Genomic DNA, 26,894 nt, shown 5'->3' with positions numbered 1-26,894 from the left:
ATGATATCAATTATATGTATTTCTTGAGCAAGCACAAATGTTTAACCCTTTTAGAAATGTGACACTAAAGTGTATGTTTCAACCACATTTCCAAAAGTACTTCGATTGCCAAAATTGGGGAAAGTCCACCGGGACCTAAAATATTTTCCAGAATTTTCCTCCACTGTGAGGTAACCAGATAATATCTGTCTTTATGGAATTTACAGCTAAAGAAACACAACAGCAGTTTTGCTAAACCAATCAGTGGACAAAGGTTTCTAGAGACAGAGTAAAGTGTAAAGATCTGATATTTTAATAACTTCAGGTTTGTTTCTGTTCTTTTTGCAGAAGTCAACACCAGAGGAGTGAAGCAGGAACGAGGAATAACTTTAGATCTTATTTTATTGCTTAAAGCATCAAATTGTGTTGCCATAATGTCAATGAAAGCATTGCAAAGAGAGGGACAATGATATATTGCAGTATTGATATATTTGTCCTCCCCTAAGTGCAGCTCCCCTTGGTTGTCAAACTTCTCTGAAGTAAAAACAGCGGATTCAGTTTGTTTGGCTTTTTTTCTTTTCTGTTCCAAAAAGTTGCTAACATACTTTTCAGAAAAGTTCAGTCGGTGCACGTATTTTAGTGCGAATAGTCACTTCCTTGGATATTTTACAAAATCATAAAATAATTTAAAACCAATCAGATGACATTTATTTTAAGACTTTTTCAAGTCGTTTCTAGTAGATTTGTAAACAGAGGTGTTCTTGAAACCCTGTTGAAGGTTTGCTCCTCCTAAAGATCAGTTTTCCATGATTGGCGAGTTGCTTCATCAAATATTAAACAGTGCCGGACAGGTGCTCCTTCTTTGTTGCTGCGCTACCAAAGCAGCCACTGGGCAGGCATTATGCAAATGTGTTTTACGGGGATGTCATTAAGGAAACACAGTTAAACCTGGATTATAAACGAGGCCCATCAGGCTGGGAAGCTGTGTGTTCTGCAGGAGAGAGCAGCTCCTCCAGCTGCCAGCTTTGCGTCTGTGCAGGAAAACCAACGCTGGACAAAGAGCAGCTGGATGACCTTAGCAGATAAAGAAAAAGGCTTACCAGCAAGAATAATAAAAATAGGAATTACACCCAAAAAGCTTTGACATGTTTCTACAAATAAGCAAATCACAGTAAAAACCTGGTATAACAGAAAATTAATAAAAACAAAAAGGAACACAACACAAGAAAAAAGGTTGTGTAGTAACCATTTGTCTGCCTGCTGTTTTTGCCATCCATTACTGCACTTGTTATAGTCTCCCTTGTGCCTCTTCCATATCTCACAGATACATCTGTGCTGTTCTTGTCTGCCTTTGTAGCCTCTCAGGCTGCTTGCATTTGTCTCGGGACCCTCGAGCTCTGAGCTCCAATCTGTCTCATTCAGCTGCTTATCTATTCCGAGCTGCAACAGCTCTGTCAGGCAAGTTTCCCGTTATGTTCGGCTTCTCGTCTGTTGGATGGACTTTATAAATGACTGGTGTCACCTGTTACATGACGAGCTGGTGTCCGTGCAGATTAGCAGTGACATGCCGTGAATAAACAGTTCCGTGTTTGTTTTTTCTGCCGGAGATGATTCACACTCAGCAGAGTCGTGAGCGCACATACAGGTCAGTCTGCGCTCCTCACGCGTGGAGGTGAACGACATTTGTTTTACGTGGTCAGAGGCGCCTGGGTCTAAATGATTCATGAGCAGAAAGAAGCGATAAGCAGATTAATCAGAACATGGAAAATTACACCACTCAGCGCTGAGAGAAAATGTTGCAGAATTGTGGAGGTTATGCTCCACCGTCTTGAGCAAAACAAGAGCAGCAATCTTTCTGGCTTGCTCTTAATTCTCGCCTGATAAGACTCTTGTCATGGATTTGCGGCGGGATTGAAATGAACTGCCAAACAATACTTAATGATTACTCTCAGAGCTTTTATATCTAATTCCCACAACATCAGCAAGTGCAGGCTTTAGTGCTGCGCACTGCTCTACAAAGGTGGTGCTTAAATCCACTGATAACAACCAAACTGCTTTGGTGGAAAACTGATGATCTGCACTCTTTTGTGTTTGAACATTATTCACTGTTGCAAAAGCTGAAAATTAACACAAATCTACCTCTTAAGGTCAACTAATCACATACAAAACCGATCTAAAAAAAACAAAGTCTAGATTCTACACTCATTTATTTGACCTAAAACCATTTCAAAATAAAATAATTATATTTATCTAGACAAGAAGTGACTGAGAACCTAGAAATTAAATAAGAAAACCAGGTTCACTCATTTATACACTTTAAGTCAGCGGTCCCCAAACCACTTCAGGCCACAGACCGGTTTAATGCCAGACAATATTTTTAAGGACTGGCCTGCACCAGGCTAAAGGGGGGCGCCAGGTTTTTTTTAGCCTTCAGTTTCCCTTAACCTTTGAGGATGAAGCTCATCTTCATGCTCTGTGAAATATCTGCGGTTTCTTTAAACTTTATTTGTACGCTAGATTTAATTTTGGAACCATTCAAAAGTGATGCTTGTTTTTTTGTTTTTTCTTTGCTAGTTTGGGGGTTAGCGTTCTGTGCAGCTGCTTCAAGAAAGTAGGAGATGGATTTTCATCACTTGACGGAGCGACTATACATGGATCTAAAATTAATCGGATGTAACCCAGGGAACCCAGTAGTTTTTCAAAATAAAACTTCTTTTATAATAAGATTATAAATAAAACGGAAAAAATGTTAGTCATGTTTTATTTTTTTGCAGTTCGATACCAACCAATAGCAGTCTGCAGCCCAGGGGTTGGGGACCAGTATTTTAAAGCAATTCTGAACATGTCCAAATTAGATTTTACTTTAAACAAAAAAACAAGTTAAAATGTTGACAATTTAACACTTGGTCTACAAGTTGCTCTAAAAGTAATTGACACTTATCTTCACTATAAGGAGAGTTTTTGATGTTAGGTTTCTTCTTACACGTCACGTGAAAAAGGAAGACCATGTGGCCGATAAAGGCCGCAGCCAGTGAACAGCACAGCTGAAGTTAAGCTATAGTACCTCAATCCATCATTCAATAGAACTGCTTTAATGTTGTAATCCACAGTTTACTGCTTTTCAGTCATGTCAGAGCAGATCACTGACATTGTGGTGAAATGTGTCGTATTGGAGGCACACCTAAAACACTCAAATTTTATCAAAATTCAACAGTGCACCTTATGTATAGAGTCGGTTGTTCTTACTGACCTGGAACTAATTGGTAAACAGAGTTCAAAAAATCTGTCCAAATGATTTAGTACGACTTTGGTAAACTACGAAGCTGAACTGCTTGATGGATTGTTGGACCATTATGGGTACCGTAGTCAGGAGCCTGGCAGAGTGACACTGTACTTGAATGTAATGACCTAAAAAAGTGAGCGTACTGCTTTTTATTTTGTGTTACAAATGAACAATGTTGAGAGTAATTGTCGATAAAGTCTGACTTATCTGTTGTGTTGCTTTCTATGCAGAGGCTGATTATTGCTGAGAAAAGAGGCAAACATGAAGAACAACACAGTTTGATAGAAAAACTTCTCAGCAATCCCTCTGACCAATTGCCCGTCTCTTGGCCCTCTGGGTATTCTTGCTATTTCACATTATTTGACTGCTTTGTTGCACTTATTACACCTTATAGTGCCTTTCCCCCCCAAAGAATACAGTATTTAAATATTTAAGATCATTTTTTGTCCTGTTCTAGCTGTACTTTAGGTAATATTAAGAAAACTGCATCACTGTTTATCCAGCTGCCTAACCTACACTCTTTGTCGCAAAATGAGCTGCTGCAGAAAGAGCTGAAAAAAACAAGGAAAGAAAAAGTCCAGTTTTACTTACAGACTTTTGGATTCTGGTTCTTCCTCTGCTGGACACAACCGCTGAATTTCAATAACTTCCTGAGCGCAGACACAACAGTAAAACAGTTTCTCAAGGGAAACAATAAAAATAAATGGAAAATGATGGCCAATGTGAGTAAAAAGACCAAACTTTACTGGGTGACCTGATGTCTGAAATCAGTTCTTATCAACCTTGGAGATGTCCAAAGAAATAAAAACCTCCCCTCAGCTGCAGACGCTCAAATCCTCTCAAGCCAATTTTTTGGAGACATTTTCATCTCATGTCTCACCTCACAAAGCTAATCAAAAAGAATTTGAGAGGAGTACCCGTCGTCATGACAACACGACCAATCAAGTCATCTGAATTGAACAAGCCGAGATGGGCTGAAGATTAGACAAACACAGTGAGGGTGAAGGTGAAGGTCAACGCTGTTCAAATAAAATGTCTCTTTTGGTAAAAAGTACATTCAACATCTAAATCCTAAAACGGGTTAAATGTCAACTGTTTGCACTTGGAAAAAAAAAGATCCCCCGTCCCTCTGTCTGTCCACTTTGGTAGAGTTGTTGTGAAGACATGGATTCATAAATGCACTGATAATTGCATTAAAAGGTCTGAATCATCAAGTCAGAAGATATTCATTCAGTTATGCCTCAAATTGCAAAATTGTAACTTCAAGGCTGATGTGAAGGAAAAAAAAGGCTTTGTAACAAAATGATCTTAACTGAATTTTGTTTAACAAAGCAAGTAAAAGATAAAAAAAAATTGTGTATATGACTAAAGATCCAAACCTGAAAAGTGCTGAGAGGAAGCAAACCATTGATGGGAGTCAATGCAAAGACAAAAGCATCAACACAGCACATTTTTTTTACCATGTAAAGAGCAGAGCTACACGCTAGATTTCTCTAAGGAAAGATGAATCAACAGTAGCCTGGAATTAACTGGACTCTCTGAAATTAATCAGCGATTAAGCAAGTTTGTGTCGGGTTGCTGCAAGTCAGAATCAGTAAGATGAGAATAAGGAAAAGGAGACACTGGTAGAAAGGGATTTATAATTTACAGGGTGCGTTAGGAATACATGAATGTAAACGAAACTCATCGATAAAAATAAAAATGTAGTGCTGGCAGAAGATGCTTTTGAGAAGCTGTGAAAGTTAAGTTTAGGGAAGAATTAACTCATTTACATTTTTCACTCCGACTCCTTTCAAATTCAGAGCACAAAAGAGCTTTTCACGAGACAAAATGAATTGAACCAATGAAAACAAATTAGTAGCGATGTATGAAGGCTGTGGGAATGACTGAGCTGACCCTGCAGCATCCCAGTTCACTTTCAACATTTGCAAAAGTTCATTTCTTTCAAAGCGCAGATTTTCAATTATCTCTGAATATAAACCTGTTTGCGTGAAGACTTCTTACAAACAAAAAGCTTTAAATGGATTAAATGTACCCACGTAACCCTCCTCAGGATCATACACTGACTATCGTTAGACTAATAAATGAAAGCGATCCAAAACTTAGAAGCAGGGCTGACTGCAGCCTGACCTGAAACTTTAAGCCTTACTTAGCGGAAGCTGATATGTGAGGGGCTCAGCATGGACTCTCCACCTGCATGCATGACTGGATCAGCTGCCACAGCCAAGAGAAAAGGGAAGCTTAGTTTACACGTACAGGGACTCCTGCACTGGGTCTTTACAGGAGCAGACAGCTGTTGTCAAATCATGTTTAAAATCTCTTGTTGAGCCCCTTACAGCAGTTATTCTCAACCCTGCTCTTTATCCTGCCGTTTTCTATGTTGACGTTCCCCACCAGGTCTCTGCAGAGCATGGCGGGTTTTAAATTTGCAGGAAAACATGCAGGACGGTGAGAAGAAGTGTCAGTGTTCTTACTATACTTATGCGATGACTCATTTTATGAATATGAAGCCATGATGACTCAGACTCCTAATACATTATTAATAAAATATAAAAAAGAAAACAATAATTAAAGGACATGCTGTTCCAGGTATACTTTCTTTACAGCTTTTTTTTTTGCAGCTCCCACCTTAAGGGGAGCCATGAAAATGGAACGTACCATTGTCATGCATGTGGCAAGTGTACCGTGAAGTTTTTGTAAGAAAAATGTTAGTTAACCCTAACCACTTATGATGCAAGGTTGTCCTTACACTGGAGCATAGTTGTTAGTAAAGTGCGCGTACTGGCCCCTTTCTGATCGTGTGTAAATACTGCTCGCATCATCGCATGAGGTGTGCAGCTTATATGTAAGTGCTCGTAGGATGCCTATAGGATGTGCACACAAACTATGTACTGTTTAATTTCCTAATTTCTAACCATTAGGCTGAAGCAAGGAGCACTTATCACTTGAACAGCACTAATGAGCTCCTTGCAAAGTCTCCAGGGTTTGGGGGATTGAAAAATATAAAACCAGTCCAGTACAACTATGTCTTACCTTCTCCACCCATGCGTGTTTGTGTTTGCTACAACCTGCCTGTTCATAGAAAACATGGGCATGAACAATTTCTCACTACGGGCTTACTGAGTGGTCTAAGACCTGCATGTGACCATTTTTTTGACCATTTTTCTACCACAGTCAGCCCATATTTACCCAGAAGAGCAGTTGTGATGAAGGCTAAGCAGCAGTAAAGAAGTGATTCCTATATTATTTAATACCATGGCTAACAGAGGTAAAGGTAAAGCCACTGTTACTAGAAAGAGTTTGTCAAACTGAGAAAGAGGCTTAGAAAATGTTTAAAATGTCACCTAAAAGTATTGCCTCTAATTTTAAAGGACAAACACATCTCTTTAAAAAAATCCTTTTTGATGTATACTGTAAACATGTTTATAATATTAACACAAATTAAAAACAAACAAACAACAGCATTGTATCCAATTAGTCTTTGATTTGTAAAAAAAAATAAAATATATATATATATATATATATATATATATATATATATATATATATATATATATATATATATATATATATATATACTAAAATCTTTTTTTTCTTTTTAGTTTTACCCAAAATGAAATGTGTTTTATTTATGGATTATTAGGACTCCATATGTCACCTGAAACGCCGCAGCTGTTTGATCAGCGGGAACGTTTTCCGTCAGTCGTCTCAACAGTCTTTTTGTTATTCAGGCTTTTGTCTGGATTTGAACACTTCAGTCGGCGTTTTGCTCAAACAGCCTTTTCCTGTCATTCTTCTAAACGCTCCGCTCTGGGATGCACTTTCTGCTTAAAGTGTGTCGACGGTTCTGAAGAAACTTTAACCAACAGGCTCATCTGCCTGAGCTGACTTCACACAAAGAGTCCACTTGTTCACTGCACTACGCTTTTCATTTAACTGGCAATTAATTCTGAAATTCAGCTCAAACACACAAACATTTCACAGCAAATGACTTTTCTGCTGTTTCATTGTGGATTGTTAAGTGAAAACACTAAAGTATTTATTTTTAGGTTAACAGTTTTCTAAACTCATGTCTCTTACTCTCTTTTGAGGCCTTGGAACAATGTTCAACATAAATTCCTATTTTTTGCAAGATGAAAATATAGGTAAGAGATTTTTATTTTATAATTCATGAGTACTTATGTTTTGCTTTTGCAGTACACTTCCCCTCTGTCTAACACATTTTTAACATTTTATCAACCAGTAAAACTAAAACAAAAAAATCAACCTGTATAGGAGGTTAGTGTGAGATTGCAAGTTTAGCCCCTGGTGTTCACACTTGACAAGCAGGGAGGGACGACTTGTTAACTCGCATCCACCACCTACAGTTGGAAGAGGCTTTAGAATTCAGGCCGGAATTGTTAATTTCTCTTCCCTGATCGCTTTTGAAATGGTTGGTACTTCTGTAAATTGAAAATATGATTTGTCACTACCAAATCAGAGTCCCTGATTGGTCAAAGTTCAACCTGGTTTAACTTAGAATGTATGTTTAACCCTTGTTCTATCTTAGATGACCCCACCCTTACATTGACATGTTATTCCTACCATGACAAAGGTGGATAAAGGTGGAAAGATTTCATGTAATCATGGACATCAGTGAAGATCACAAATCATTGAAGAGAAAAGGTTCAGAGCACTGTCTAGTGGGTCCAGATGACCCAACTCCCAATGTTAAGGTGCCTAGGATAGCACAAGGACCTGGAGGCGTGTTTTGTATATATATAGCCTGAAAATGGTAGCACTTAAGTCGGCGCGCATGAACGTGAGAGTTTTGAATGCTGAATCCTGAAGCATGCATTTACGCAGACCTTTCATTGGAAGTTGTTGCTTGAAACGCACGTTGATGAGGGCGGTGTGAGCGAAGCCTGACAGATAAAACCGTTGTGTTGTATCGACTTTTGTACCTCAAATTCTTCTGCGATCTTGGGTCCATCCAGGAACAGCCTGGTACTGAGACAATCCACAGGCCCAAAGTTTGCTGAATGAAAAATATGAAAGCGGTTTTTCCTCATCATTTTTTGAGACTTGTAGAACACAGTTGCAGACACTCAACCACCACACAAATATGTGAAATCAACAGAAACTTCCCCGTGAACAGTAATTGAAAGCAGAAGTGTAATTAGAAATGTCTGCAGAGATTAGGTTCATGGCCGTGTGCATTCTTCACCGCAGGAGCAAAGAAACGACTACGCGCTAATTAAACACCCTCACACGGGGGCAACAGCAGTTTACGGCAGCCACTGTCTTCCTTTTCAAAGCAGTAATAAAGCTCAGGTTAATCCAGGTGCTGAGCGTCTGCTGCAGCTTCAGTCGGGGAAGAACTCCTCTGGGAGCCTCAGTTTTCGATCTCCAACATCAGTCGTGTCTCGCTTAACGTCTACCTTCGGACTGCAGTGGGATGACCAATTTCTTCCTTTTTTTTAACCTTCTAACAGTAAATTATGTTTAAATGCACAATAAAAATCTCATCATTAGATGTGTCCTGTTACTCATGTGGTCAAAATAAAACGCACAAAGGGATTATGATAAAAATGTGATTAACACATTAAGATGTCTTCTCAATAATTTAATTGGTTCTTGCTGGTACATTTGTTCATCCAATTAAATTATCTTTTTTTTTTAGAATTTTCATGAATTTTGCTTATTAGATTTGATTTAGGGATAAAAAATGACACTGATTTTGTCATACTCAGAGTCCAAGCAATAAAACTAAAAACAAACTGTTTACTTGTAAACATTTTCTCTTCACAAAGTGCACAACACCAGGAGCACCTAGCTTACTTTGCATACTGATAGACTTCAAATTAAAAGTCTGTAGGCATGGCCGCTATAAACTTAAATGTTTCTGCCTTAAGTCTCCACGATGATGTCAGTAAACAGTGCACCAAATGGTAACTGAATTGAACAGTGAACCATTTTCTGTGGGTGACGTCACACTTACTGTCCAGTTCTCATACACAGTCAATGGTGAAAATGGACTACCATCTGTCACCAGTGCCCCAGCTCACCTGTAAACTCCTTGAACTCTTGGAAGACTTTAGGGTACATTGCTGCCGACATCACATCCTCAGGGGTGATCTCATCAACGTGCGCCTCTCGGAGCCCCGCCTCCAGAGCCTCGAAATCCATTGATGGGAGAGAAGCACCAGGACGACCTTCTATACGGGGGAGGGACTTCAGCACCTGGAATGGGGAGAGTAAAAAGAGAAAAGATCAGATATTTCACAGTTTATACTATACACTAACTATGTTTTAGCTCTTCCAGTGATGCAAGTTTCCAGCAGTTCCCTAGAAAGCATAGGCAGAACTTTCTTTCTCGTTTTATTTTATTTTATGTTTTTTTAGTCAGGAACTGTCATTTTTAAGAGCTTTGAAGCGGACGTGGAAAACAGGCAAAAAAAAAAATCAAAGCAAAAGTAGACAAAACAAAACAAAAATAATCTCATAAAAAATGTTCTGTCTACTCCCCATAGAAACCGTGTTTGCCCTGCTCTCATTTTTTGTCTACTCTGAATACTCATAGCAACCACTCGTCTTTAGTGGTAACCATGCAAAGGCAATCCAGCGGCGTCACTGCAAAGTCATGTGACTTGCTGCAGCTGGAATGCTTGTAGAGTTTGAAAGACTGATCCCAACAGTTGTTCTGGAGACAATGAAAAAAGGTCTGTGATCTTGTGGAGTATGTGGAGCCCTTAAGGCAGATAACCAGAAGAAAAGAGCATGTGAAATCACAAGACCAGAAATGAAGACACCCCTTCAGAGTTTGACATCAATCAAACCTTTTCCAGACTTCAAACTTTACAACGGGATTCCTAAATCCCCCACCAGATCACAATTTTTGTTTATATTAGTGGGTTTGATTCTAGGACGCCAGCATGTGAAGAAAAAATGTCTGCTGACCTTTAATTTAATAATAACTCCAACTTTACACATCTTGTCTAAATGATGCAGAAGCATTTATATACCCTATAACTGTTTTTGAGACAGGTTTATCTTCTAGCTTCTACCACAGAGAATGTTACTTTTATAGTTACGACCTTAAATTAGTTAGAACAGATTAAAAGCACATTTTATAAGAATGTAATTGTTGACATTTAAGCTCAAGAGCATAAAAGCAGAATAACCTCTGCTGCTTTGTGTGTGACTCATTTTAATTGTCTGGTGTTCTTTCTGTGAACTCACACTTTTCTTATTAAAGTGATTGCATTTACCTAAAGGGTCTGATCATCACAACACACATGGAACATCGTCAATGCAACACTGAGTTTCCAGTACAGAGAGCTGAATGGCATCAAGGAAATATGCAGATAAGAGAGCTGCAGCAAAGCCATTAATCACACAGTTTGTTTGTGCGAGAGCTGCCTTAGAGACGGTCAACCATTCCTTAAAACCTCCTCCTCTGAGGCACCTCGCATCTATGAATGTTTTTGCTGTTTGTAACATGTTCTTGTGGCATTTTATATGATATAGAGGACATGTATTAAAGGAAAATAGGCTAAAAATTGCACACGTTTTTTTTTGTTAAATTGTGAATCTGGAGCAGACGAAAAACTGCAGTTTAAAAAAGATTGTACCGTATTTTCCGGACTATAAGTCGCCCTTTTTTTCATAGTTTGGCGACTTATACTCCGCAGCGACTTATTAGAACTAAATTGAAATAAATACATTGTTAACCCTCCTGTTATGTTAATTTGTGAGGAACAGAAATGATGTTCCTGGGTCAATTTGATGTATGAGGTATGTTAAGTGTTAAGAGTATGTTAAGTGACTCAGAGAATCAGCAAACTTTTTTTTACAGTAAGATCTTGAAGGCTAACAACATAATATTCTATTTTCCGATGATTTCATAGATTCAGAAATGCAATAAAAATGACAACTGTTTCTACAAATACAGGATGAAAACAGAGTATTAGTTGGCCAATGATGCTTCATGAAAGGAATAAATAAATAAGTATGAGAAAGCATTACTGTGAAATTATGAGATAAACAGTCTGCTAATATTGTGCCATATGAGGTTGTGCAAGTTATTAGTTCTTGGTCTTAGATTTTGTCAAATAAATTTCCCGTCAAAATGCGACTTATCTGTGTTTTTTCTACTTTATAATGCATTTTTGGGCTGGTGCGACTTATACTCCGGAACGACTTATTGTCCGGAAAATACGGTATTTGTGACATATAAAATACGCGGGGTGGGCAACAAACTCCCTGCTCTGCTCCATTCTGATGCATTTACTTGCAGATGACAATGATCCGCTGTGCGACTGGATAGCTTTAGCATCACTCTTCATTCTTGTTCCTAGGTTGGGGCTGTGAACTAGCAGAAGAGTGTGCAAACAGTAAGCCCTGTTGAAGTGTGAGACATGGAGCGACCTGGGGTGTCTATGTCTGCAGGGAGGGGCTGCTTTGATTACATTTCATGGCTGCTTATTTTTCGTTTAAATTTTAAGAGTTTTAAAAGGTTTAAAGAAACAGAATAATCAAATAGATCTTCAATTTAAAAAATCCAAATTGATTAATCAAACCCATGCATTAATTTTTCTGTAAGGTTTGAAATCTGTTTTTTTTAAAGTTCAACTATGTTCAGTCTTGTGTTTATGCAGCAAATCGCCTCATGTTCTTTTGATTAAATTTTTTTCTGCCAAATCTCTTAAGCAACACAATGAACTGTTTTTCACTTTTGCAGTTTCTGGAAGAAGAAAAAAACGGAAAAAAACAACAATTGAATAATCTGCATCTGATCAATCTTTTCTTAAAAAATGTTCAACCCACAAATACATTTTCCTTCAAAATAACTTTTTCCTCCTTAGTGGAAAAATATATTTAAGACTATATTATTTTGTAATCTTTTTGTGTTCCAAAATGATAAGACACATATTTTCCTTTATTGATGCATTTGACAGACTGCTTCAGGGAAGTTGGATGTCCAGCCACTGACACATAGTAGAGACAACTGCAAAAAAAAAAGACAAAAAAAAAGTACTTTGCTTCTCCATTTACTGCTTTCTCTATGTGAGAGACTAAAGTTTGATAGCACGTGGAGCTAAAAGAGTTTGTCCAACACCTGGGCAGGAGCAATTTTTATAACCAAAACATGGGTTTCAAAATAGAAATTAAAAAAATAAATTGATGTTTAAAGTTTAAATCAAATCATCACAGTATTTTGACAGTGATTGGCAGCCCAAGAAATGAGTAATTTCCTGCCTATACTCTTCTTTCCAACAAGGGGGACATTTTTATTCCACTGTAAACATCAGGGAAATTGGTTTCTGTTTTGAGCTACAGAAATGGTAAACGATAAATGTAGGAATTAATCGTTCTTCAAAACCATTAAAAAATATTTTTTTCCTAACCTTTAATTGTGTTTGAACATCTATGGAATGGCTTGATGCTATCCCAAAAACCTGCTGAAGTAAGAAAAAGTTTCTGGCACCTAAAAGTATATCTATGACTGTAAAAAGTGTCTGAATGAGTTCTTTGAGCTCACAGACATTTGAATATGCGTAGCAAAGCATCAGATGGAGGATTCGAGGGAACCTCTGGGAGCAGGTAATGTGTGCAGTATTTATTCATAAAGCAGTTTCATGCAAGATTCAGGGTTGGCCCAGAGTTTTGAAATATCAGAAAATACTTGGAAAGTATTCTGGCATCATCTGGTGATAATCTTTCAGCAATTTAGAAACCCATAAATCCATTGAACCGGACAGACTTATGATTTTTGGATACGTTTGGATAGTTACTGGAAAATGACGGCGTCTGCCTTACAAGCCAAATGACAAACATTTGATCATCTCTTCTCTCAGAGTTTGGTGTCAGTGAGGAGGAGTTGACTTCACTGAGGTAAACAAAGAAAGAGTAACCAGATGACTACACAAACAAGATGATTGACAGTTTTAAAATGCCACAACTTCCAAGTGAACAGCATGAGATAAAGAAGAGGCTGACAGCGAAAGCAAAAAAAATAAAAAGATGGAGCTGGTTATTAAAACATTTCCAGAAATGTTCTCTTTTGGAATAATCCACTACGGGCTGCTGCAGGGAGAGACAAAACAGGTGACCTTTGCAAAGATCAGGGTCTTTCTCCTGCAGGATGTTCCGCAGTCGGCGTGTAAACTCTGCATGTGGAAGACCACCAGATCAGTTCTGAAGAAAAGTCTAGTTTCTTTTTTGTAGATGTCAAAATGTCACAACTGTCAAACAGTTGTTGGAACAGTCTGACGTATTTTGTCTTTCTTCTTGTGTTCATGCATCTCTGAAGAAGACTTCAAGCTGCGCTCTGATGTGCCTCCACCTTAACATTGTAGGCATAACGAAAGGCGAGAAATGGGAAAAAAGGTAAGGAACTGAGGAGTGATTGTTTTTGAGTCAGAGACTCAACTGTCAGGTGTAACCGCCAGTGTGACAGAGACGATTGGAGAATATCAGTTCATGTTCCTTTCAATCCCTGTGTTTTTTTTGTTTCTTGAAGGTAAAATGAAAGCAAGAGCTTTCTTTAAACTCATATTGGGGCTCAAATTAAAAAACGTTATTAGAAAGTGGTGCTAATAATACAAGGAAAGAGGGAAAAGAAAAAAAAAATATCAGGAAAAGCTTCAGTACCTTGGACCGGAAGGGCTCAGGGAAGCCTCCATGCGGTATCCCAACATGCCCCTGGAGGAACTCCACCACAGACTGGGGGAAAGACAGCTCGTCAGCTCTCTCCTCTACTTCTTGCCTGGTCAGGCTGTTCTGCACCATGAACTGTGCCAGGTCACCAACGATCTTTGAAGACGGAGTAACCTGAGAACGAATCGAATGCGAAATGCAAATGAGGAAAAAAAAAAAGCCATCTTTAGTTCACTTGAGCCGTTGTACATTTGCTATAATTGTGCTTGTTCTTCTGCAGCAACTAGATAAATCAAAGATGAATCATGTTTACACCAGGGACTCACCATGAAATTGTTTACAATATTTTTCAACACATTAAGATCTTGCTATAGAAATGCATAGCTTTTCAAAAAGCTTTCAAGGTCTGTAATGCTTTGGTCACAACTTATGGGTGAATACTGGCTGTATATTGGAAAAAAAAGGGGGCAAACCTATGAGGAGCATGCAGGTGGCAAACATAAAATGTTAGGATCGTAGACCACTTGGTGAGCTTGTAGAGCAAAAATGTTCATGCATTGTTCTTTTTTTTACAGGCGACAGGTCAAAGTGAACACCAACTACAAGCAAGGGTAAGTAAAGGTGAAGTTGGTGAGATGACAGAAGGTTATACGGAGTCTTGTTTGTGTGGGCATCCTACAGGCACTTATGAATCACCTGCTTACTCCGTGGGAGCAGCATTCACACGCGTGGTCAGAAAGGAGCCAGTTCCTCACTAACTAATAAAGAGTGGTGTAAGGACACCGAACAACAGCATCACCCGTACGTCATAAATGTGTGTAACTTACAATATCCTTACGAATGCTTCATGATATACTAACCACCCGCACAACAATGGTTATGTACACAGCCTGAAAGTGAGCAATCAGAGCAGAGTTTATGTCTTAAAGACACTTATGTATGACGTGCACACCCCAAGTGTGCAGTATTTGTGCGCGGGCAGTGAGGAGACAGTCTGCGCACCTGACTAACTTTACAATGTGGCATTAGGGTGCAGTACGAAAGCTTCGGTCATACTTCTAAAGTATGTGCAACTTCCATTATCCCTAAGAACATGTCACGATGCACTACCACACGTACAGCAATGATAGATTCCATTTATATGACGTCTCTTAAGGTGGACTTACAAGTCTTGAACACGCAAATGGCACACAGTGTTCACACTGGACTGTCGCTATGCGATACTAGCGCATGTCCTCTATCTACAGTTGGAAGAGGCTTGGTCAAATGTCAAAGTGGTGCAAATATCGTTAAGCTTGCTCCAGGCTTTTTCTTTCACGGCTTTATTCCGATATATGAAAGACTTTGTGTCATAAAACTTCAGCCAGGCACAAACTGCAATTATTAATTTCCCCGTACAAGATAGATGGTTTAACTGTTAACATGCGTATAATGGCCGCGCATTTTGAGTCTGAAGCTTGATAATGTGCGAATCCAAGTGTGAATGTGAGAGTTTCGAATACAGAAGCCGGAAACTTGCATTTGCAAAGACTTTTTATTCTAAGTGGTTGCTTTTATGCGTGTTACTGAGGGCGGTGTGAACGTAGCTTAACATGCAGCCACTCCTCTCTCTACGACCCTCTATGGGCCCGGACAACCCAAATAAACTGCCACACCCGTATATCTGTGCATGTGACTAAGGCTAAAAGTAAAACCTGTAATCAAAATTTAATCAAACATTTATTGAATCTTTTTATAAAAAAAAAAAATTTTTTACAAAGGAGCTGCACTGAGTGAGTCTGTTTGAAATTTTGTCACTTCAATTGGTTGGTCTATGATGAATCCGACCACACATGAAGACTCAGTGAAAACAGATGGACCAAGAGGAAAAGAGGCTGCAAAAACATTTATTAAAATCACACGTGTTCTTCCTTTCATCATTTATAATGACACACCATTATGCTAATAGAGCTCCCTATTAGCATAATGGTGATAAGTGGAGCCTTTTTAAATGAACAGGACACTGATGCAATTGAAGACATTACTCTTATATTGTAACGCTTGCAAAAAAAAGAAAACTCTTAAGGCTCTGTGTTGACCTCCCTCTGGTAATTGGACCGTTAAATTAAGAAAGGATTTAATTAGCGTGACCCACGGACTTGGACCCATAAACAGCATGTTTGTGCAGAATCCTGCCGTTTTTTACCTAACAGCAGGGAGCACATGAACAGAAAATACTAAATATGAAGCCAAACAGCCTCTGGGTGTGTTATGTGTGAGACTAATGACTTCATGAATCTGTTAAAGCACCGCGATCCTAAGAGATAGGTCACTTTTTTCTCCACAGTGTTCCTAAGGCCTCACTTAAGCCACAAAAAAAAAACTCATTTGCACCTGCAGACTAAACTTATGAAACATTAATCCAGTCTTATTTGTTTCCTCTCAGTTTCAGTGCTCGGTTGACTTCAGGCTGACCCATGTCACAGGAGAGAGCCGCCAATGCCTTACAACCCGCACAAACACGCAAGCTGTTACTTTGCATCTTTATTGCACAACAAGAAAAAAGAAATGTGCATCATGCCTGCTCATTTGCTTTAATGGATCACATGACAAGGGTGACTCAGATGGACCAGTCAGGGTGAAAATGTGAGATGCTTTAATTTTTAACAGCTAAAACAAAACGTGCAATTAATATTCAGTGTTTTTTAAACAATTTATTCTGAATAAAATCATCATAGTTGCTTAGGTTCCAAGGTTGATGGGTTCTTGTTTTGTCACACGGATTTTCCAGGCTCTTATATGTCAATCAAACAGCTGCTCTTAACCATTATGTTAAAAGGTAGCTGATTGCATTAATAAATATCTGAGATCTCACCTACTGGCATGAATTGGGCTGATTTTTTAACTCTGGCTTTTTGCTATCTGAGCTGAATATGGCATCAACAACTCATGACCTTTCCAGAAAGGAAAAAACGGGTAGAAAAAAGAAAGACCTGAGAGAAGACAGACGTGAGGACTTGATGCTCACCTGTGACAACAGATCCCAAGACCAAAATGCTACGTCCCCATTAACACCAGTTTCTACCCCAACATTTAAAGTTAAATGAGGACTAAAAATGTACTCTGACTGTATGTGTTTCAGTTTTTTGGTGCTGCAGGTTTTTGGGTTGTAGAGATGAGCAGCATCTTAAAAAGCAGTTCTGGTGTGTGTTGCAGTTCCCTTGTGGCTTGTGTGGAATGTACCATTGCTGTGGGTGTGGTAAGTGTATCATGAAGTAATTTTAAGGTTAATGTAAGCTACACGCACTTATAACATATGGGTGTTGCTGTTGTACGGTGCCGTAATGCCACACTCTAGTCATTAGTGAGGTGCGTGCACTGACTCCTTAGTGACTGGATGCAAAAACTGAACACTCGAGGTATGTTGGTGATACCAAAGTACTCGTAGGATGCCTGTAGGACGCCTATACAAACTACGCTCCGCCTAATTTCAGAATTTCTAACAGTCAGGCTGCATACATGGAGCATGCACTTCTCACTTGAACAGCCTCCATGTACAGGTTATGGGGGGTTGAAAAAATGAAAAGTTTTCTGTACTTTATTGCCTTATGTTAATATTTGCTAAAACAATATGCATACGAGTTTTTTGGGGTTTTGAACCTTTTCTTGCAATTAAATGCTATTTTACTAAATCTATAGTCGTGTTTGTTTTGAAACAAGCAAACTAATCTGATTTATTTGCTTCAACTCATCTGCTTATTGAGTTTGAAAAAGCAGGAAAAAGTTTCACTGACATTAGAAACAGGTAAAATGTGAGGAGCAGCTGACAAAACACCAGCGATCAGGCTGTGTGATGTTCCTTAAACTTCCGGCACAAATTTCCCTGTGCGTGTCCTCGTTCAGACTGATTCCAGAGTCTTAACAACCTTTCTGCTGCCGTTTTTAGCCAAGATCAAAGTTCTCAGCAGGATTCATCACGTTTCTTGTCTTCCATCTGACAGCCAAATTGCTCTTAAACATTTCCAGGATCATGAGTCTATTAAAATACAAATGTTCCCCTTAATTAGTAAACTCATGGGAATAAATACAAATAAACAGATATGTTGAAGGCAGGAATTTCAAAGATAATTTCTTTATAAAGACATAGATTCACTTTTAATCCTAGCCTGCCCCGAGCAAGACATGGTGCGCACGCCTCTCCTGAGGAGTTCCTGTGCTCCTCTGAGGGTTTGCTGTTAGGTTTGACAAAAAAAAAAAAAAAAAAAAAAAGAATTTTTGGTTGACTGAAATAATGGTGTTCTTCCCGTTCCCACCTCCTGCTGCAAAACCTGGCGCTTGGTTTGAATAGAAGATAATGAGAGATTTCTTTTACAGAATGACTGTTTACAGAAAAGCTTTAGAGGTTTGAATGGGGTGTTAAAATCCCTGGAGAGGCCATTAAGTTGGTGCGGCTGCTGAACAAAAGCTCACAGTCAGGCTAAATAAAACACAGGAAAGGAGCACGTTGTTCGGTCCTGGTTGGCCTTTATTTTTTCTTTTTCCCTGATGGTTTTCCACAAATCGTTTTTCTCTTAATCCACAGCAACATCAAGAGCCCTGATATTTGCTGATTCGTCCATCTTCCCTCAGCGTCACCCCGACTGCCCCAAACTCAGAAGCAATTTGATTTGCTTTTATTTTTAGACAAATGGCTGTTCCAATATATTTTAGATGCGCACAAATTGTGCAGACAGATGTATTAGGAGGCATCCATTAATTCAAAAACAGACAAATCAAACACCAGTTAGATAAAACCAGCACTAAGCCAGGTACATGGTACATGAAAGTACTTGGATACCTGGAGACCTGCTGGATATTCTGCAGTAAACTTAAGTGGTCTTGACAGACAGTTTAGGAAGTAAAGCGTTCCAGACACAAATTAGACGACCACAAAAAGCCTGGGGAAAGTAAGCTGGTCCTAAAGTGCATATAGTCTAAAAGTTGGTGGGAATCTGCTGATTCTGGAGTTTTCCTCCTCCACTTCTGTTGATATAAGCACAAAACGTACCCTAATGAACATCTTTAGAACAGATGCTGGGAGAAAGGTTGTCCAGTTGAAGACATGTGCCTAAACTTAATGTGGACAAACAAAAACAAATTGGCTACTAGGACGTTGAAAAATAAAAAGCTGAGTAGTTACATGTCCTAATCATTCAATCACTCTGATATGCTTCCTCAGTAGATCAGATATTTTTAGGAAACAAATTCCCACTTTTCTTGATTGCCGTTAAGCAAAGTTGACCAACTGGTAGAATGTCCGCCCTGAAACTGGAAGGTCGTGCAATTCAAACCCACGGAGGAGTCAAACGAAAGACCCTAAAGATGGGATCCGATGCCTCCCTGCTTGACACTCAGCATTGAGGGGTTAAAGCACCAAAGGGTTCCCACGCGCGGCAGTGACAGTAGCCTACGGCTCGCCAGGGGATGGGTCAAATGAGAAAAACCTTTTCCACATATCTAGATGTGGGACAACTAAAAGGTCTAAGTTTTTAATTTCAGTCTGGTTTCAAGGAACTTTTTGATATCTTTTGCTTTTTTACATTAAACACAGACTTTTAAATTTGATTAAAGATCAAACAACCTTTTAAAGGACTTTATTAGGGTGAGTGGCGCAAAAGCTGGAAAATGCAACCAAAAATGGTCGGTCTAAGTTATCAATCTCGGTATTTGTCCTCTCATTTGCCGACCCCAAAACTGTCAGTTTAATCCAAACTAAAGTGTCCTTTAAAGACCCACTGCGATGAAAATTGTGTTTTTGTTGTTTTTAACATGTTCTTGTAACATTTTTCGGATGAGGGAGGACATATATAGAGAAAATAAGCTGAAAATGGCATTTCTGACCATTCCTTTATTCGAATTGTTTTGAATCAGGAACAGATATGCTAAGTACACTGAATGCATTCAAAGCCACAAAAGCTAATTATTACACAAAAGTTATTCATAAGGTAGATTTAACACAATGGATTAGGCACTGATGCATGATATAATGATACTATTTCATTTTTTTGGACCAAAAACCTTTTTTAAATCTTGGAATTGTACCCGTTTGCTCCATATTCAGGCCAGGACCCGACTGCTCTGCCACATCCAGCAGCTTTCAGACCAGAGTCTTTCCTTTCAACACTACAGTTCCACCACAGTCTGCACATCTCTTTCCTCCACTAATGTACAGCCCCCTCTAATTGGACATGCATGACTCCACACGCTCTCTGGCAGCAGAAATCTGGTACAGCGACACGTGTGAGGGGGTTCTCAGAGTGAGAGCCTGGCGGTTTGTTTTGTGTGTGCCTGGTTGCTGTTGTGTATTGTGTACTTTGCTCAAATTTGCTTCAAAATGCAACTCTATGGAAGCCCAGCCTCCTCTAATGGCAAAAAGATTATATCATCCAGGGGAGCGAGCGTGCATGTGTGTGAATGTGCGCGAGCGGAAACCGGCGTGCTGCACACACGCAATAATGCAGGCCTGCCAAGGCGGCAGCAGAGTGAAGAATGGTACCTGTCAGGACAGGAGGAGACAGGAGAGGAGTGATAATAAGGAGCTCGGAGAAAGGGAGGAGGAGGGGAGAAATGATAAAAAGATTAGAGATACGTGAAGGAAGCCTAATCGAAAGGAGAGAAGGTGGGAGGGATTGACAGAGGAGACCTGGGAAGAGAGAGCGGTGAGAGACGGGGGGGGGGATGAAGGGAGTGACAGTCAGAGAAAGGAATAAAGGGATGGACAGGTTAGGAAGGCGAGGAGAGAAAGGGGTAGAAAAGAGCTGTCGACACCTGCAACCCCACAGGCGATACAAGCCGCTCTCCAACTTTGAGAACGCATGCACTTTGAGCGAGTGGAAGGTGAATAAATACGTGCCTGTAATTGTAATAAAGTTTGAGAAAGTGAGGACAGATCCGACATAGAGACGCAAGCCTAACAGGAATGAAGCTCATGTTGTGATAGATTTGGTTGGCAAGGTGGGAAAACTTAAGGGAAGCAGGGAAACAAGCAAAAGATAAAAAACATAGGAGAGATTGAGTGAGGAAAAGGAAAATATTGGTTTTAAGTCGAAGCCAATTAATGTGAGGCTTTCCTCAAATTTACTGGATGTTGCAGCATCTGAGGTGACGAGACTAAAACAGCACCTCCAGCATTTTTCTGTCACTTAAGCAAATAGACATTCAGGCATTGAATCCTTTTTTTTTATTAATAGTTAAAATAGACGGGGTAGCACTACTTCAAAATGATGGTTGGAGCCCACCTAAAAATGAATGTAAAACTACCATCACGCTACATTCACACTGAGCATGTGAGGTGCATTTAGCATAGGTTTTTCTACCTGATAATAGCACATGTAGCTGCAGTTGGTAAAGGCTATTAAAACGGTACACATCTCTTGAATCTTTCTTCAGGTTTTTTTTCCTGCACAAATCAAAATTATTCATTTCCCCTTTATGATAAATTTTCAAAAGAGTGGCACTTCTGTACTGGAAGGAACGCCGTCCATACGTCACTAACAATACCAAGTCCGTATTATACCATATCATATTATATTATACCATCCGTTTTGAATGCAGAAGCCCGAAATGCGCAAAGTGGTTGAATGAACATGTGTTGTGTGAACGGCCTGGATTCTGACACACCTGTTTTAGTACCCAACCCGGTACCTGTCCATGACAGTCGGCAGGCCGTAGAGAAGAAAAAACCACGACTGAAGTTTTTCCATTTTATTTTAAATCTAAATCTGAAGGAAGTTTTATTTTGGAAAGCTACTGGATTCTCCACATCTGAGTCATTCTTGATGCATGTCAAGTCACTCGCTCATGAGTCAAAAATCCATCTGCTACTTTCTTAAAGCGGCTGCATCAACCGCTAAGCTAGCAAAGTTAACAAAAACAACGAATTTGGAAAATTTCTTTTAGCAGAAAACATAAGATCCCTTGACTTGAAAATAAAAGAAACCTGCTTTTAACCAACAAAAAACCAGGAGTCTTTGTTCCAAATATGATTATAATATGACAGTTTGTCCCATACACCATCAACTAGCTGTCTATTGTTATGAGGATGCTGCTAATAAAGTTCCTCAAAGGGGGATACATGTTTATTATTATATTTAGAAAATGCAAGTTTTAGTGACCTTTCTACTTTTGTGTTTATTTAACCGTCGCACTTACATGTCGGATGAGGTTGAAGTCGGCGTCTGATTTTTTAGCTTCCACTTTAATAGTAATGGTACAAATAAAGTTTAAAGCGGTTGTAGTTTTTTTTTTCTTCTTTAACGCAGGATGAAATTAAACTTTACCCTTAAAAGTACAGGGAAGCTGGAAGCTAAAAAAATGGAGAGAAAAAATAAAATCAACAGCATCTTCAGTCTTATTTTCTGGCATTAAACCTGTCTGTGGCGTAAAAAAGGTTGGAGACCACTGCTTAACATTTAATTACTGCTATTTTGAGGACACAGCCCTATTTTTACAGTAAGAACAGAAAATAGTATGCATTAGATTTACACCATGAAGTTTGCAGCACAATAATAAATCTTTTCCCTCAGAAGATTTATCAAACTTCATGCTCAGAATGAAAAAAAACCCTCAAGATATCTCGATAGCATCAGTTCTGCTGCAGCTTATCTATATTTCAAGATTAAATACATTAAAAACCCTAAATGAATGTTGGACTTTAAGCTCAACTTCTGCCTCTTTGATCAATAAATGCCTGACGGACATGAACAGATCTCTTGCATTTTCATATCTGTCTTTTTTCTAGCCTGTCAAACACCCACAGTCCCCGTTAATCTTCATGCAAACTTCATGACTGCAGCAAGAACAGATCTGAAAACTTTTTCTCAAAGAAGATAAAATTTAAACTCTCACAACCAAAAAACATGTTTTATTTTTATTCCTAGTATTTTAAATTAGATCAATGTTTTTTTTAAGTCCCTTTACCCACTCCGTGTTTATAAGTCTTAATCAGATAAAAGTTAAAAATGTATCTTTCAGCCTTAACAATTTCAGAAAAATGTTTCATAGCATTTTAAATTTTCACATTTTTTGAAAATGATTGATTTTTATCTGTTCCTTAGTAGTAGAGTGTGTGCCCTGTGACTGTTAGGTCGTTGGTCCAGAATTATGGTAGAGTCATGCCAAAAAGTGTAAAAATGGGACCCAAAACATCCCTGCTTGACACTCAGTTTTTACTCTTTCATGCCAAATGTCTTTAATTTAGAACGTACCATTTAATCCAGGACTTGACTCAATTTAGCATCATCTTGGACAAAAACCTTATAAAACATTCTATTAGAGAATTGGAAATAAATTTAGACACAAAACAAACTTTACACATCCTATATGGGACACTTTTTAACTAATGTTGCTCAGCATGTTTTTTAAGAGAAAGAGTGATTTTTTTACGTTCAAATTCAGAAATGGTGTACATTTTTAAGTCGAGACAAAAAAAATGAAACTTCCCAAAGTGAGATATCACTTTCGAGGAAGCTCTGATCAAGTATTAAACTTCGAGGGGAAGAAAACCCTTAATGGGGAAAGTTATAGTCGTGAAGTTGCATAAATTGACCTGTCTCTCTCGCTGCAGACTTCAGACTTAAAAAGTGTGTGTTTAATAGATCATGACGAAGGGACTATACATTGGATCTTCAGCATACAGCGGCGTGTCCCCTTTGTGTCTGGATCTGCCGAGCAGTCTCCCTTCCAATTATCGACAAGCTGACAGTGTGAGAGACGCAGCCATTGTCAGGGTAGCAGCACACAACAGAGAGCGTAGCAGGACCCGCAGGCACATTGAGCCAACATTGGCTTGTGCAGTGAAGCCTGCTGAGTCTTAATTGAATTGATAGAGAACATAGGAAAAAGGGCGGGGGAGGTTGGGGGTGAGAGTTGATGAGGGAAACAGAAATGGGGGACAGAAAATTGGGCGAGGGGACCAGAAATGGAAAACTGAGAGGAAGACACAAGAGGAATAATAAACAAAAAAAGACATACTAGAAGGTGTCAGAATGAGGAATCCATAGGACCAAGTGTATATCAGGCAAGAAATAAGGAAGACAGCTGAGGAAGAGATGTGTAAAGCAGCGAAGAAAAGCCTGAAAGAGGTGTAGGGCCTGAAAGAATAGAAATAACAGCATTGAAGTGTGAGCAAGGGAGAAAAAAAGACTAAATGGCTGAGGTGTGATAATAACTAATGAAAACACAGGAAATTTTCATGAGAAACGAAAAGGGAAATTTGAGCTGTGAATAAAACTTGAGACAATTTGTAACAAAGCCTCTATTCACAACTACACTCATCTGCCTGTTTAACCCTTTGAAGACCCTCTCCAATGATTATTGGGTTCTTGGTGTCTTGTAGCATTGTTCTGATGATGGAGGATGTATAAAGAATAGCATATGTACTTGTATAAAGACTTGAGCTTAAAATAAAATTTCTAAGTATTTCTTTATTCAAATTGTGAATCAGGAGCAGATGAAAAGAGGTCATTTATCCCTTGTGCTATCTTAGATGACCCCACCCTTACTTTGATGTGTTCTCCGTACCATGACAAAGGTGGAAAGATTTCATGTAATCCATGGACACCAGTGAAGATCACAAATCATTGAAGAAAAAAGGTTCAGCGCACTGTACGGTAAGGCATGAAACCCTAAGGCAGCTCCAGGGAAAATACACAATAATATACCTGATAAATGCCCCTCTGTTTGCCATGTTCATGTCCAACTCAAGATGAGGTAAAGCTGCAAAGAAGGTGTGCAACTAGACAAACTCCCCACAGAGGCTGAGAACGGCAGCCCAGGTCAAATAAAGTGTGAAGTTTCAGCAGCAAAGAGCAGGAGGGGGGCCCCTGACTTAAACTAGGATTAGTGGGCTCAGCCAAGCCAAGAAAGAGGGGAAGTTAGCAGATGAAGTCAATGTTCTGCCGACAGAGGGATCTCAAAAATCACCAGAGCACTGTTTTACAAATATCATAGAACTGAACAGCACAACAGTGCGTTTGGATCTAAATTTCCACGTTAAAACTTAATATAAAGCAGTACACCTCGTTCAGGTTCTTAGGTGTTAGGTTCTTGCCTTAGGTGTTAGTGAGGTCTCAAACCTGCAGATCCAACAGCATTGAATTTTGGTATTAAAAGTTAACTAAATTTTACAGCATTCTGGGCTAAAGATCAAAATAATTGTAGTCTCACCTTAATGAGGTCTCCCAGTAGTTTGTTAGCTTCAGCATAAGCCTTCTTCACCTCCTTGAACTTATTTCCCAGCCCCATACTGTGAGCCTGCAATAAAAGGAACGAGCAGTAAATACACTTATTTTATGAGTCCCCCATCAGGGAACGGCAAAGAGTTCTGGCCAAAATACTGGTCTGTAATGGGCATAGTGGGGATCCAAAGCTTTCAAATTCACTCTTGTATTTTTCTGTTAACTCTATAATTTGTAACATATTTCAGCTCAACACTTGCTCATATAAAAACTGTCGTTTTCTGATTTATTGTTTGGCCCTGAACTTCGGATTGGCACTTGGAAAATGATCCCTGAGACTTTTCAGAGCAGTCCGTGGCCGCATCCACTCCAGATAGATGTTGACTCTAAATCTACCATAAATAAGATATTCAGACTGTGTCAACAAAGCTGCAAATATCTTATAAAACACTGAGCTAATATTGAGTCATGCATCGGTCAGCAAGTATCCTACTCTTAAGAGGATGAAAATGACCATGTTGTGGAACAAAATTGGATTTTTAAAGGTAATTAAATCAAATAGTCCCTAACAGCAGCCAGCACCTGGAAGTGGAGGTTGGTGTATTGTCCTCCAGGGATCTCGTTCTCGTAGACGTCAGCGTTGCCGGATTTCATGGTAGCAGTGCAGTCGAAGGGAGCGTACAGACCTCTAGTTACCTCCCAGTATTCGCTGTAGTCAAACACCTTCTCCAGAGCGATACCTGCAGCATAACATTGCATCACAAACCTGACTATACTTTTGAAAAATCTCTTTGAAGACAAACGTGCAGTAAACAAAATCCTAGAAATAAACTCACAATAAGTTGGGGATATTATTTTTTTACATGGGCGCTCATATTTGGTCAAAAATTTTAAAGAAATGCATAAAAGTTCCCTTTGAAACACCATTTTCATTGGTTTAATATTTATTACCTCAAAAATTAAGACAGTAACAAAGATGGCCCAAAATAAAAAAAAATTGACCATTTCAATAGAGAGTATTTCCACTAGGGGTGTGTATTGGCAAGAGTCTGGCGATACGATAAATATCCCGATATTTTACAAAAACATATTTTCTTTCTTTTCTTTTTTTAATATGATTTTGAAAAAACTCTACCTGAATTTCAATGTCTTCCATTGTAATATAATGGTCAAATTCAGTTTATTTAATGATCACAATGTTAAGCACTGCAACTGTATCTCATATATAAGTAGCTTCTGTAGTACTTTTAAATGGTTCAGGAGCCTGAATGGTGCTTCAAAAATAAAGGGTGGGGGGCACAGAGATTCTTTCCAGAAACAATAAAGTGTGATGATGACGCAGCATGACAGAATGAAGGAAAGCTGCTTTAATGCGAGAAAGGTGCTTTGCTTACATATCAGTCTGCTCTGCTGCACCGTTGCAGCCACGCTTTCTCACACGCGGAAGTAAACTAGTAACGCTGATCATCACCATGTCGGCCTTTTTTCAGAGCGTTGTACACATCACTCTGATCGATCAAGTCGCTAAACTAGAATCTATTGCTGGGAGGTTCTGCAGAACATTAGCCCGCTTTGCAGATAGCATTTTAGCCGATGCTAAACGCATTAGCCTATTAGCCGCTGCCATGCTTCACTCGTATTTATCTGAGCCGCTAAAAAGCACAGCAATCCACGTTTTTATATCTTACTGACAGCCACATGGCACAGAGTTCATGACTGAGGTATAGTACAGATCATAAGTTTGGACACACCTTCTCATTCAAATTAATGACAAGGTGTGTCCAAACTTATGGTCT

The 26,894-nt window shown here is 39.0% G+C and overlaps 1 protein-coding gene across 2 annotated transcripts in view; it reads right to left on the bottom strand.

Moving 5' to 3' along the window:
• pcxb (pyruvate carboxylase b) overlaps positions 1–26,894 on the bottom strand; it is a 355,470-nt gene that overhangs the window by 6,349 nt on the left and 322,227 nt on the right. For both annotated transcript variants that reach the window (XM_078936075.1, XM_078936074.1), the window contains 5 exons: positions 25,681–25,838; positions 25,088–25,174; positions 13,898–14,077; positions 9,310–9,484; positions 8,206–8,279 (listed from right to left, as the gene is read on the bottom strand). In XM_078936075.1, the coding sequence (XP_078792201.1) occupies positions 8,206–8,279; positions 9,310–9,484; positions 13,898–14,077; positions 25,088–25,174; positions 25,681–25,838 (674 nt within the window). The remainder of the gene's footprint in view (positions 1–8,205; positions 8,280–9,309; positions 9,485–13,897; positions 14,078–25,087; positions 25,175–25,680; positions 25,839–26,894) is intronic.

The sequence above is a fragment of the Oryzias latipes genome, chromosome 18, assembly GCF_053564925.1.
Source record: "Oryzias latipes strain Hd-rR chromosome 18, Olatipes_Hd-rR_3.1".
In the NCBI taxonomy this organism is placed as follows: Eukaryota; Metazoa; Chordata; class Actinopteri; order Beloniformes; family Adrianichthyidae; genus Oryzias; species Oryzias latipes.
This window is presented reverse-complemented; position numbering and strand designations above follow the sequence as displayed.